General features: G+C 40.4%; 1 protein-coding gene across 1 annotated transcript in view; it reads right to left on the reverse strand.

Annotated features, from left to right (window-relative positions):
• Positions 1-13,082, reverse strand: part of SMCHD1 (structural maintenance of chromosomes flexible hinge domain containing 1) — a 119,108-nt gene that overhangs the window by 31,442 nt on the left and 74,584 nt on the right. The window contains exons 29-30 of the mRNA XM_080936447.1: positions 9,004-9,171; positions 661-786 (exon numbers count right to left, since the gene is read on the reverse strand). Coding sequence (XP_080792573.1) covers positions 661-786; positions 9,004-9,171 — 294 coding nt within the window. The remainder of the gene's footprint in view (positions 1-660; positions 787-9,003; positions 9,172-13,082) is intronic.

Consider the following 13,082-nt stretch of genomic DNA (forward strand, 5'->3'; position numbering starts at 1 on the left):
AATTGTTCCAGTGACAAAGAATGAAAGGCACAGCACCATTACCCTAGAAGCCAGTCCAGCCCAGGTCTATCAGCTCCGTCCACGTACCTGCAGCTGTTTGTAAGAAGAGAGAAGCCATCCCAAGTGCAGTGATGGCACCTCACTGTATTGGTTATGAGCTACAAGCTTCACTTTATCAAATGTAAAGACACTCTGATTTATAGTAAGCAGTAATAAAGGTTACATATGATTACTTTTTTTTAAAGAGACAAAAATGTGACACCTGATATTATCATGAGAGTGAAGTGATGTATCTTTTGGGACTGCAGGGGAAGGAGATGCTAGAGAACAAATACACATTTTTGTGCATGCTAGGAATCACTTTCCTACTGATCTACAGTCTTAAAATACAGAATTTTTCTTAAAGATTAACTCATTTTTACTTCATCGGCATGGGTGCTTTGTCTGCTTGTGTGTTTATGTTCCAGTTGTGTGCCTGTGGAGCGAGAAGAGGGCATCAGATCCCCTGGAACTGGAGTTATAGATGGTTCTAAGTTGCCTCATTGGTACAGAAACTGTGTCCCCTGCAAGAGCAGCAACTGCCCTTAACACTGAGCCATCTCACCAGCTCAGAAATACAGACTTTTCAGTGAAAAATATCTAAGGAAGCTTGAAACTTACCCTTAAACTGCTTGCTTTTATGAGACATATTTTCACATTTGGGACTAAAGCAGGATTATCCCACTGATCACAAAGTTGAACAATGAGAGGGTTCTGTAATTGTCTTCCATTAATCACCGGAATGGACTGAAACAGATAAAAATATTTACATAAACACAAATAAGTACTCACCTAACAATATAATTACTTGTATAGGGTTGAAGCTAGTCTTTTGCTATGTATTGTAATGCTAAATACTGGCCCCCAAGGCCTGGTTGCCTCCAAGGATGAGAGAATCCACGTGTACAATATGACCTTACTCTTTAATTTTAAACTACTGGTTAAATAAAGATGCTGACAGTCAAAGCTGGGAAGAAGAGATATAAGCAGGGTTTGGGGTCCCTGGGCTTGGGGTCAGAGAAAAACCATGAGGGAGGAGAGAGGAAGATGTAAAGAGGAGAAGACACCATGGTGTAAGAATCTTGGAAATCATTGGCCATGAGGGCTGGCCAATTGGAGTTAAGAGTAGCCCAGACAGAACATGGCAAGCCATATTGGGATTACAGGCAGAGACGTAGATCTAACAGCATAGAGAGTAGATGTCTGCCCAGCTCTAGTGATGATTAAGTCTTGTTGTAATAATAAAGAAACTGTGTTGTTTTTCTGGGAACTGAATGATAAAGGTGAGGTAGAAGCCCCTGACTGAGATCAAACAATTTCTACAACAGAACAATAAGTTGTCATATTTATGCATCACTACTTTCATCAATGAAAGTAAACGCTGGGAAGCCAATTTAAGTATCACACATGACAATCTTACAGGAAAGACTAATAATCTGTTAAGAAGGAAACCAGCATGACATTACTTGCTTCTAGCACCCATCTTTAGGTTAACAGCTCTGTCAGTTTTCAAGCTTTTTTGCATAGTGGCATTTAGCAGTAACATTTAGCCCTTGAGTAAAGATCATACTAATATTCAATGATCTAAGTTCAAATGCTTGCTTTCTCACTAGCAAGTATGAAAGGCTTGGGAAACCCTAGAAATCCATGTAGTGATATATTAATATTGGATATATTCAGAGGATACATTGTTAAGCAAATATACCACATAAGACATCAATCTTATATAAAAATTTTAAAGTTAAGAGGATAAGAAATAAAAGAGTAAAAAATGAAAACTGACTATCTCATGTTTTACTTTCTGTGCCCTCCTGTGTTACCTGAGTTAACTGGCTATCAAACTGGGTGGTAGACTGCCAAAACTGGAAGAAAAAGTAATGCTTTGCTATGGATAAGATATTCAAACAAGTAAGACCTGACAATGGTTATTTACAATGCTTGGTTTATAAGACTACAGGTGACTGCCACCAAAGATGATCAACAGTGTGGATGTGTAACTTGCTCATAGTTTCACACACTGTCTATTGTTGTTGTGAGAGTCTCACAATGGAGTCTAACCGCTTCCTAACTGTGGGTATAGGAAGCCCTGCCAGTCTCAGTCTCCCTGCCCTCCTCACCAGCCCCAGCCCACCCTGCCTCCTGCATGTGGGTGTAGACATGTCCCTCCAGTCTTAGCCTGCCCTGCCTCCTAAATGTTGGTAAAGTTGGAACTCACAAGTTCAAGGCCTACCTTAACTGCTTCTAAAGAATGTTTCTCATTAAAATAAGACTTAAATTTAAGTAGTAGTAGTAAGTTTAGTCATTTTACATTATACATTTTAAATATGTAAAATTTTTATTTCAACAAAATATTGTTTTTTTTTTTTAAACTGGATTCAACATAGAGCAGGCTGGCCTAAACCTGATGATTATGGAAATCATCCCTAACTCTGAGTGCTGGAATTAAAGGTACATGCCACCATGCTACCAGCCTAAATTTACTTGACTCTAAAATTATCAGTAAATGATAATCAAAAGAGGGTTACCAGATGTTTGCAAAATTGGTATTTAAGACTTACATATTTTCATACCAAATCTGTATAGGTGCAATACTCTGACACCTGAAATATGCTTTATAAAAACTTTAACAAGGCTGGAGAGATGGCTTAACTGTTAAAAACACTTGCTATGTAATCATGAGGATCAGAGTTCAAATTCAGCACTCATGAAGGAAGCGAGATGCTGAACACAAGCTATGACCTCAGCTCTGAGTAAGGCAGAGGTAGGGGAGGGTCTGAGGCTTGCTAGCTTCTTTTTTTTTTTTTTTTTTTTTTTTTTTTTTTTAGACATTTTCCATGTCTTACCCATATATTTTATTAAGAATATAAAGTTTCTATATTCTGAAATATCTCACACTTAACGCTTCTTCATTAGTGTAATAATTTATTTTTCTATAAAATCTGTAACATTCTTTTTTTTTGGTTTTTAAACTTTATTTAAAAAAAATAAAAGAACAAATTTTAAGCATTTTTGTATAAACGTATACGAATACATTTGTCAGTGCTTGGCTTTTTTTTTTTTTTTTTAAGGTTTGATACTCTGCATTAAGGTCTTACAAGTTACAATGAGAAAAAAGTACATGTAAAACAGGATGTAACCGAAAATTAGTCAAAGTATTCTTGGTGTGTAAGGAATGAGTATGTTTTTTTTTTCTTGAACTTCACACAGTCTGTGAGTTGTTTCTGAGGTAGGCCGATCTTTTTATGGTTAGTATCCCATTATCAGTGACTTCATATTATTATTATGTCTGTTGTTTTGTGACTGGGTTATCTCATTCAGGATATTCTCTAGATACAACCATTTTCTTAAGAATTTGGTTAAGTCACTGTTTCTGATAGCTGAGTAGTACTTCATTGTGTAAATGTACCACAGTTTTTGTATCCATTCATCTACTGAAAAACATCTGGGTCCTTTCCAGCTTCTGGCTATTATAAATACAGCTACTATGAACATTGTGGTGCATGCGACTTTGTTGTATACTGGAGTGTCTCTGGGGTATATGCCCAGAAGTGGAATAGGTGGATCTTCAGGTAGTACTATGTCCATTTTTCTGAGGAATCGCCAGACTGATTTCCAGAGTAGTTGTATCAGTTTACAACCCCACCATCAGTGGAGAAGTGTTCCTCTTTCTCCACAGCCTTGCCAGCATCTGCTGTCATCTGAGTTTTGGATGATGGCCAACCTGACTGGTGTGAGGTGGAATCTCAGGGTTGTTTTGATTTGCATTTCCCTGATGGCTAAGGATGTTGAGCACTTCCTTAGATGTTTATCAGCCATTTGATATTCCTCAATTGAGAACGTTTTGTTTAGCTCTGTACCCCATTTTTTAATAGGGTTGCTTGATTCTCTGGTGTCTAGCTTTTTGAGTTCTTTGTACACCTTGGATATTAGGCCTCTATCTGATGTGGAGTTAGTAAAGATCATTTCCCATTCTGTTGGCTGCCGTTTTGTTTTCTTGATAGTGTCCTTAACCTTAAAGAAACTTTGCAATCTCATTAAGTCCCATTTGTTAATCTTTGACCTTAGAGCACGTTGGTGTTTTGTTCAGAAAATTTTCTCCTGTGCCTATGTGTTCTAAGGTTTTCCCTACTTTCTCATCTAATAGTTTCAGTGTATCTGGTTTAATGTGGAGATCTTTGATCCATTTACCCTTGAGCGTTATACAAAGAGATAGGAAAGGGTAAATTTTCATTCTTCTGCATGCTGAGTGCCAGTTGGACCAACACCATTTGTTGAATAGGCAGTCCTTTTCCCATTGAATGTTTACAGCTCCTTTGTCAAAAATCAGGTGACCATATATGTGGGGGCTCATTTCTGGGTCTTCTATTCTATTCCATTGATCCATGTGCCTATTTCTGTACCAGTACCATGCAGTTTTCAGCACAATTACCTTGTAATATAGCTTGAGGTCAGGGATAGTGATTCCCGCAGATGTTTTCTTGTTGTTGAAGATGGATTTCGCTATTCTAGGTCTTTTGTTATTCCAGATGAAATTGCACATTGCTCTTTCCAACTCAATAAAGAACTGGGTTGGAATTTTGATGGGGATTGCATTGAATCTGTAGAATGCTTTTGGTAAGATGGCCATTTTTACAATGTTGATCCTTCCAATCCATGAGCATGGGAGAGCTTTCCATTTTCAAAGATCTTCCTCGATTTCCTTCTTTAGAGGTTTGAAGTTCTTGTCATACAGGTCCTTCACTTGCTTAGTTAGAGTCACACCAAGGATTTCATAGTTTTTGTGCCTATTGTGAAGGGTATCTTTTCCCTAATTTCTTTCTCCACGTTTCTCCTTTGAATATAGGAAGGCTACTGATTTGTTTGAATTAATTTTATATCCAGCCACTTTGCTGAACTTGTTTATCAGCTGTAGAAATTCTCTGGTAGAATTTATGGGGTCACTTAAGTACACTATCATGTCATCTGCAAAAAGTGATGTTTTTACTTCTTCCTTTCCGATTTGTATACCTTTGATTTCCTTTTGCTGTGTAATTGCTCCAGCCAGGACTTCCAGTACTATGTTGAATAGGTAGGGGGAGAGTGGACAGCCTTGTCAAGTCCCTGATTTTAGTGGGATTGCTTCAAGTTTCCCACTGTTAAGTTTGATGTTGGCTGTTGGTTTGCTGTATATTGCTTTTATTATGTTTAGGTATGGACCTTGGATTCCTGTTCTTTCCAAGACTTTTAGCATGAACAGGTGTTGGATGTTGTCAAATGCTTTCTCAGCATCTAGTGAGATGACCATGTGATTTTGTTCTTTGAGTTTGTTTATATGGTGGATTACATTCATGGATTTCCGTATATTAAACCATCCCGGAATCCCAGGGATGAAGCCTACTTGGTCATGGTGAATGATCGTTTTGATGTGTTCTTGGATTCGGTTTGCAAGGATTTTGTTGAGTATTTTTGCATCAATGTTCATAAGTGAGATTGGTCTGAAGTTCTCTTATCTTGTAGGGTCTTTGTGTGGTTTAGGAACGAGGGTTATTGTAGCCTCAAAAAATGAGTTAGATAGCATTCCATCTGATTCTATCTTGTGGAATAGTTTGGAGAGTATTGGTATTATTTCGGTAATAAATGTCTGATAAAATTCTGCACTGAACCCATCTGGACCTGGGCTGTTTTTGGTTGGGAGGCTTTTGATGACTGCCTCTATTTCTTTAGGTGTTATGGGATTATTTAGATGGTTTACCTGGTCCTGGTTTAACTTTAGGATCTTGTATCTGGCTAAGAATTCATCCATTTCCTCCAAATTTTCCAATTTTGTGGAGTATAGGCTTTTGTAGTAGGATCTTATGATTTCTTGAATTTCCTCAGTTTCAGTCATTATTTCTCCACTTTCCTTTCTGATTTTGTTAATTTGGATACTCTCTCTTTGCCCTCTAGTTAGTCTGGCTAAGGGTTTATCAATCCTGTTAATTTTCTCAAAGAACCAGCTCTTGGTTTTGTTGATTCTTTCAATGGTTCTTTTTGATTCTATTTGGTCTATTTCTGCCCTAAGTTTAATTATTTCTTGCCATCTACTCCTCTTGGGTGTATCTGCTTCCTTTTGTTCTAGAGCTTTCAATTGTGCTGTCAGGTTGCTAGTGTATGCTCTCTCCAGTTTCTTAATGGAAGCACTCAGAGCTATGAGTTTTCCTCTCAGTACTCCTTTCATTGCATCCCATAGGTTTGGGTATGTCATGTTTTCATTTTCATTGAATTCTAGAAAATCCTTAATTTCTTTATTTCTTCTTTGACCCTGCTATAGTTTAATAGAGCATTTTTTAGTTTCCATGTGTATATGGGCCTTTTGTTGTCTTTGTTGTTATTAAAGATCAGCCTTAGCCCATGGTGATCTGAAAGGATGCATGGGAGTATTTCAATCTTCTTATATTGATTGAGGCTTGTTCTGTGTCCAATTATGTGGTCAATTTTCGAGAAGGTGCCGTGAGGTGCTGAGAAGGTGTATTCTTTTGTTTTAGAATGATATATTCTGTAGATATCTATTAATTCCAGTTGGTACATAGTCTCTGTTAGTTTTACAGTGTCCTTGTTCAGTTTCTGTTTCCCGGATCTGTCCATTGGTGAGAGTGGGGTATTAAAGTCTCCCACTATTATTGTGTGAGGTGAGATGTATTTTTTGAGCTCTAGTTGGGTTTCTTTTATGAATGTGGGTGCCTTTGTATTTGGAGCATATATGTTAAGGATTGAGAGTTCCTCCTGACAGATTTCCCCTGTAATGAGTAAAAAGTGTCCTTCCTTATCTTTTTTGATAACTTTTGGTTGGAAATTTACTTTATTCGATATTAGAATAGCCACTCCAGCTTGCTTCTTGGGGCTGTTTGCTTAAAAGTTTTTTTTTCCCAACCTTTTACTCTGAGATAGTGTCTGTCTTTGTCTCTGAGATGAGTTTCCTGTATGCAGCAGAATGCTGGATTTTGTTTATGTATCCAGTCTGATCACCTATGTCTTTTTATTGGGGAGTTGAGTCCATTTATGTTAATAGATATCAAGGAATAGTGGTTGCTGTTTCCTGCTATTATTGCTTTTGTAGGTTGAATTGTGTCTGTGGCTCTTTCTTCTTTTGGTTTTCTTGCTTAGGAGTTTTCTTGTTTTTACTAGGACGTAGTTCCCCTCATTGTACTGGGTTTTCCACCTATTATTTGTTGTAGTGCTGGGCTTGTGGTCAGATATTGTGTAAATTTAGATTTGTCTTGAAATATCTTCATCTCTCCATCTATGTGATTGATAGTTTTTCTAGGTATAGCAGCTTGGGCTGGCACTTGTGCTCTCTGGGGGTCTGCATGATGTCTGTCCAGGATCTTCTAGCTTTCATAGTCTCTGTTGAGAAATCAGGTGTGATTCTGATTGGTCTGCCTTTATATGTTACCTGACCTTTTTCCCTTACTGCTTTTAGTATTCCTTCTTTGCTTTGGGTACTTGGTGTTTTGACTATCATGTGTCAGGAGAAATTTTTTTCTGGTCCAACCTATTTGGAGTTCTGAAGGCTTCTTTTATGCTCGTGGTCATCTCATTCTTGAGGGTAGGAAAGTTTTCTTCTACAATTTTGTTGAAGATATTTACTGTGCCTCTTAGTTGATATTCTTCTCCTTCTTCTATTCCTATTATCCTTAGGTTTGGTCTTCTCATTGTGTCCTGGATCTCCTGGACATTTTGGGTTAGGAGCTTTTTGGTTTTTGCATCTTCTCTGACTGTTTTTTCTATGTTTTCAATGTTGTCTTCGGCTTCCAAGATTCTCTCTTCCATCTCTTGTAGTCTGTTGGAAATGCTTGAATCTGTAACTTTTGATTTCTTTTTTAAGATTTCTACTTCTAGGATTGTCTCTTTTAATGTTTTCTTTATTGTGTCCATTTCTGTTTTAAATTCCTTCTTCCATTCCTTCATCTCTTTGGTTCTGTTTTTTTCTTGTTCTTTGAGTGTTTTTCTTGTTTCTGCTTTAAAAGCTTCTAATTCTTTATTCTTTTCCTCCCGCTCTTGTTTAAGGATCTCTATCATCATCTTGAGGTAGGATTTCAGGTCTGAGTCTTCTTTTTCTGGAGTGTTTGGCATTCTGCTGTTTGCTGTGATGGGAGAGCTGGGTTCTAGTGTTGGCAGGTTGTCTTGGTTTCCTTGGGATATACTCTTTCGCTTTCCTCTTGCCATCTTGTTGTCAGTGATATGTTCTCGGCTTTCCCTTGTACCTGGCCTGTGTCCCTGGATCTCCGCTGGTCCAGGTGGTGGTTGGTCTGAGTCCTGTTCTGCGCCCCAACACCGCCGGGTGGGAGCAGAGGTCCCAATGCTGGGTTCCTGGTCCCTGGATCAGGCAGGGCAGTGGCGCGCTTTCTGTTTGCGCTCGGCAGAGATCTCCCTGCCCCCTGGCTAGTCTGATCCCCTTCTCACTAGGCCTTTATCTCTGGGGCTCCGCTGGTCCAGGTGGCAGATGGGCCGAGCACTGTTCTGCACTGCTTGCTAGCTTCTAACCTAGCCAAGACCAGCCCCAAGGGGAGAGACCCTACCTTGAAGGAACAGGCTGAGCAACAGACGGAGACACTCAGTGAGACTCCTCAGCCTCTCTGTGCACACCCCGGTACATGTACTCACCCAACACCCCCACACATAATCACACCAAACAGATTCATCTTCAAAGAAAAAAACATCTGTAATTGAGATTATATATTTCTTTAAAAGAACAATGAAACAAAATTAGCAAAAATCAGGTGACTGATGAAATGGGTTTCTAGCAAAATCAGTTTCATTATTGAACTAATTTTTATACATTTCTAGAACAGTTTTAAATGTTTAAATTATTGTATTCAAATTTTCAGAGAACTAAAACACAGTGAGCAACTAAAGTATTAAGACTCATCTTGTCATGTTACTATTATTGTTTCTCTCAAATCAAAGTTTATACTTCCCAGTCCCGGGGGACATGAAGCTGCATACCTCTTTCAGCTCTGGCCAATCAATAAGCAGCAGCTTGCTTGGAGGTCCAGAAACAAGGTGCACTCGAATGAAGTCAGAAAACTCTCGCCAAGTGAAACAAAGATCCTTGGGCCCAGGAGGACCTGGAGTGAATCTGACGCCTTGTACACTTATGCTCTGTGTGCGGGCCTAGTGAAGAAAGGCACATCGAGAAAACACAAGGTTGACACTGCTTATCTTTAAAAAAAACTGCTATCATTGACAGGGAATGTTTGGGTAACAGGCTGGACATATGCCAACACTGGCATGACCCAGGCTTTCTAGGAAGGAAAATGGTATTCTTCTCTTCTTTCAGAGGCAGGGAATCTAAAAGATCAAGTGTTTCACATTTTCCAGTTCTCTAAATATATTTGTTTATTTGTTTAAGATCTAGGTAGCTCTGAGTGGTCTGGAACTACACTATGTAGAGCAGGCTATTCTTGAACTCAAAGAGATTGCCAGGTAGCCTGAAACTTAGAAAAATTTCCCTATATATGCTCTCTCGTGCTGGGAGTAAAGGCACATGCTACCATGTTGAGCTCTCTGAATTTTGTAATTGCATAGACTAGGTAAGATTCTTAATCTAATAATGAACTATAGAAATGATTCTTGAAAGTATAACTGGAAAGGACTCAGATGTCCTTCAACAGAGGAATGGATATAGATAATGTGGTACATTTACACAATGAAGTACTACTAAAGTACTACTACTAAAAACAATGACTTCATGAAATTCTTAGGCAAATGGACAGAACTAGAAAATATCCTGAGTGAGGTAATCCAGTCACCAAAGAACACACATGGTAGGCACTCACTGATAAGTGGATATTAGCTCAAAAGCTTGGATTTCCCAAGATACAATTCAGAGACCACATGAAGCTCAAGAAGAAGGAAGACCAATGTGCAGATGCTTCAATTCTTCTTAGAAGGGGGAAAAAATATTCACAGGAGGAAACACAGAGACAAAGTTTAGAGCAGAGACTGAAGGAAAGGCCATCCAGAGACTGCCCCACCTGGGGACCCAACCTATATATAGTCACCAAACCCAGACAATTTTGCTGATGACAAGAAGTACATGCTGACAGGAGCCTGATATAGCCATCTCCTGAGAGGCTCTGCCAGAGCCTGACAAATATAGAAACCGATGCTTGCTGCCAACCATTAAACTGAGAACGGGATACTTAATGGAAGAGTTAGAGAAAGGATTGAAGGAGGTGAAGGGGTTTGCAACCCCATAAGAACAAGAATACCAACCAACCAGAGCTCAGAGGGACTAAACCACTATCCCAAGAATACACATGGATGGACCCATGGCTCCAGCTGCCTATGTAGCAGAGGATGGCCTTGTTGGGCATCAATGGGAGGAAAGTCCTTAGTTCTGACAAGGCTTGATGCCCAGTGTAGGAGAATATCAGGGCAGGGAGGTAAAAGAGGTTGGGTGTAGGGAGCTGCGCTGCGCCACGCCGCTATGCCACGCCCTAAGATGGCACTGGTGTCCGCCCTCTCTAATCAGTAAACACCCCAGGAGCGCATGCGCCTGTATCATGCCACATTACGGACCAATGATGCTACGACACCTCAGCTATTGGACGGGCTTGGACGGGCGGGGAGGATAAAAGGAAAGAGCTTCCTGGGCTCGGGGCTATCGGGATCCATCAAAGCATCAGGAAAGAGTCCTCAATATACTGCTAAGAGAGAACCTGGCCGTGTTGCGTCTTTTCTTGCGGGACGAGGCTAGGCCTGACAATTGGTGCCGAAACCCGGGAGCATGAAGGTTCAGAACTCTCAAGCAGTGACAGGAGTGGTACCGGTAAGTTCCCTGGGTAATTTGGGACAGTAAAGTTCACGTTATGTGACTATTGGGGAAAAAATTTGAATGTATCACTTCCTCACACTTGCGCTCTTTGTACCAGTGTGGACAGTCCTAGTGCTGATAGTGTTCCTCATTTGCGGGTGCCATCTCCCTGCAGAAGAGCGTTAGGCTCGCTTGGTCATGGTTAAAGAGTCCGCACACGTAGCTAAGTGTGTTGGCAACATGGGAAATAACCAGAGCCATCCCATATACCTGGCGCTCTGAGAATTGCTAAGAGAGAGAAAAGTGAAACTAAGCGAGAAAAACATCCAAACTTTTTTGTCTCAGTACGATCTCCATGCTCCATGGTTTGCAGTCTCCAGGGATCTTAACCTTCCTTGTTGGGACAAGTTAGGAAGAGACTTAGATAGAGCATATGAAGAAAACAGATTAAAACCAGGTATGAGACCTATTTGGAAGTTGATTCATGCCTGTCTTGAAGACAGCAGCTGTAGCGCCACTATTAAAAACAGTCAAAAGGTGCTCAGAGAATATCAAGAGAGCCAGTCAGAATCTGGTGATAGTCATGGTGATAAAAGGGAAATAAGGCATCAAAAGAGTAAGACAGCACAAAAGGATACACTGCCGAAAGACAAGACAGAAAAGAAACTACCAAAAGAGAGGGAAAAGAAATACGTGCCTAAGATATATCCTTCTCTGAGAGAGTTTGAAGATGGAAGTGAATCAGATACTACCCTTAGTGAGGATGATGCTGAGGATCTTGATGAGGAAGCCGTTAAGTATGAGAGAAAAAGGTATGGTCCTGACAGGGCCATAGTTGGCAGATCATCAGCGCCACACCCCTATTTAGAACAGGGTGGGCGCACATTACATCGTGCAACTTGGAGAAGAGTTGGGAGAGAGCTCTCCTGCCCCATATTTGCAGATGTCAATAATCAAAGATACCATGAGCCTTTGGATTTTAAGGTAGTTAAGAGCTTGGCAGAGTCTATTCGTATTTATGAGATTACGGCAGCCTTTACAGTAGCTCAACTGGAATCCCTTGGTCGCGTAGCTATGACACCTTTAGATTGGATGCAATTAGTGAAAGCCTGCCTTAATCCAGGGCAGTACTTAGACTTTAGGGCATTCATGGCAGAGTATGCCAGTGAGCAAGCCTACATAAACTCACAACAGGGCAACCCTGTGTGGGATAGAGACATGCTTCTAGGACAAGGGAGATTTGCACCACAACAAATTGGCTATCCACCTGAGGTATATGAGCAGATTAATCGTATATGCACTAGTTCTAACCTAATAGGGGAGAGGTGAGTGGAAATCTCACAAAGATCTTACAGGGCCTGACAGAGCCATTTTCAGATTTTGTTGCTAGAATGATAGAGGCTGCTGGTAAAGTATTCAGTAATCCAGAGGAGGCTATGCCATTGGTAAAACAGCTAGTGTATGAGCAATGTACCAAAGAATGCCGAGCTGCGATAGCCCCTTATAAAAATAGAGAACTAGAGGCCTGGATGAAATTGTGTAGGGAGTTAGGTGAACCATTAATTAATGCAGGTTTAGCAGCAGCTGTTATGCAAATGACTATAAGAGGAAATGGCAACAAAAATTGTTTTGGATGTGGGAAACCGGGACACTTTAAAAGAAACGGTCCTAACCTTAGACCAAAAGGCCTCCCACGGGGAGGACCGGGTCTGTGCCCCAGATGTAGAAAAGGAAATCATTGGGCAAATGAATGTCGCTCTGTTAAAGACATAGAGGGACAACCTTTAACAGCAGGATACGGAAAACCCCGTCCAAAAAACAGACAATGGGGCCCCCCCGACCCCAGGGCCCTTGAATATATGGGGCAATCACCAACAAAGTAGAGAAAGGAGAGGAGAAAATCAGCCTTAGGAATCCTCAATACAACCAAGGAGAGCCACTGCGGGTTCTGCAGGACTGGACCTCCGTTCCACCTCCAGACTCGTATTAACACCAAATATGGGGGTGCAACTTGTGAAAACAGATTTCTATGGACCTATCCCTAAAGGCACAGTGGGATTATTAATTGGTAGATCCTCAGTCATCATGAGAGGTTTAAAAGTTCACCCTGGAATCATTGGTCCAGATTACACTGGACAAGTAAAAATTATGGTAGAATCCCCCAGGGGCATTACAGCTACAACACCAGGAGACCGAATAGCTCAAATTCTCGTATTACCTAGTCAGCATAATTTGTTTGCAACCGAGCCTAGGATAAGAGGAAAGC

The sequence above is a fragment of the Micromys minutus genome (assembly GCF_963924665.1).
Source record: "Micromys minutus genome assembly, chromosome: 23".
Lineage (NCBI taxonomy): Eukaryota > Metazoa > Chordata > Mammalia > Rodentia > Muridae > Micromys > Micromys minutus.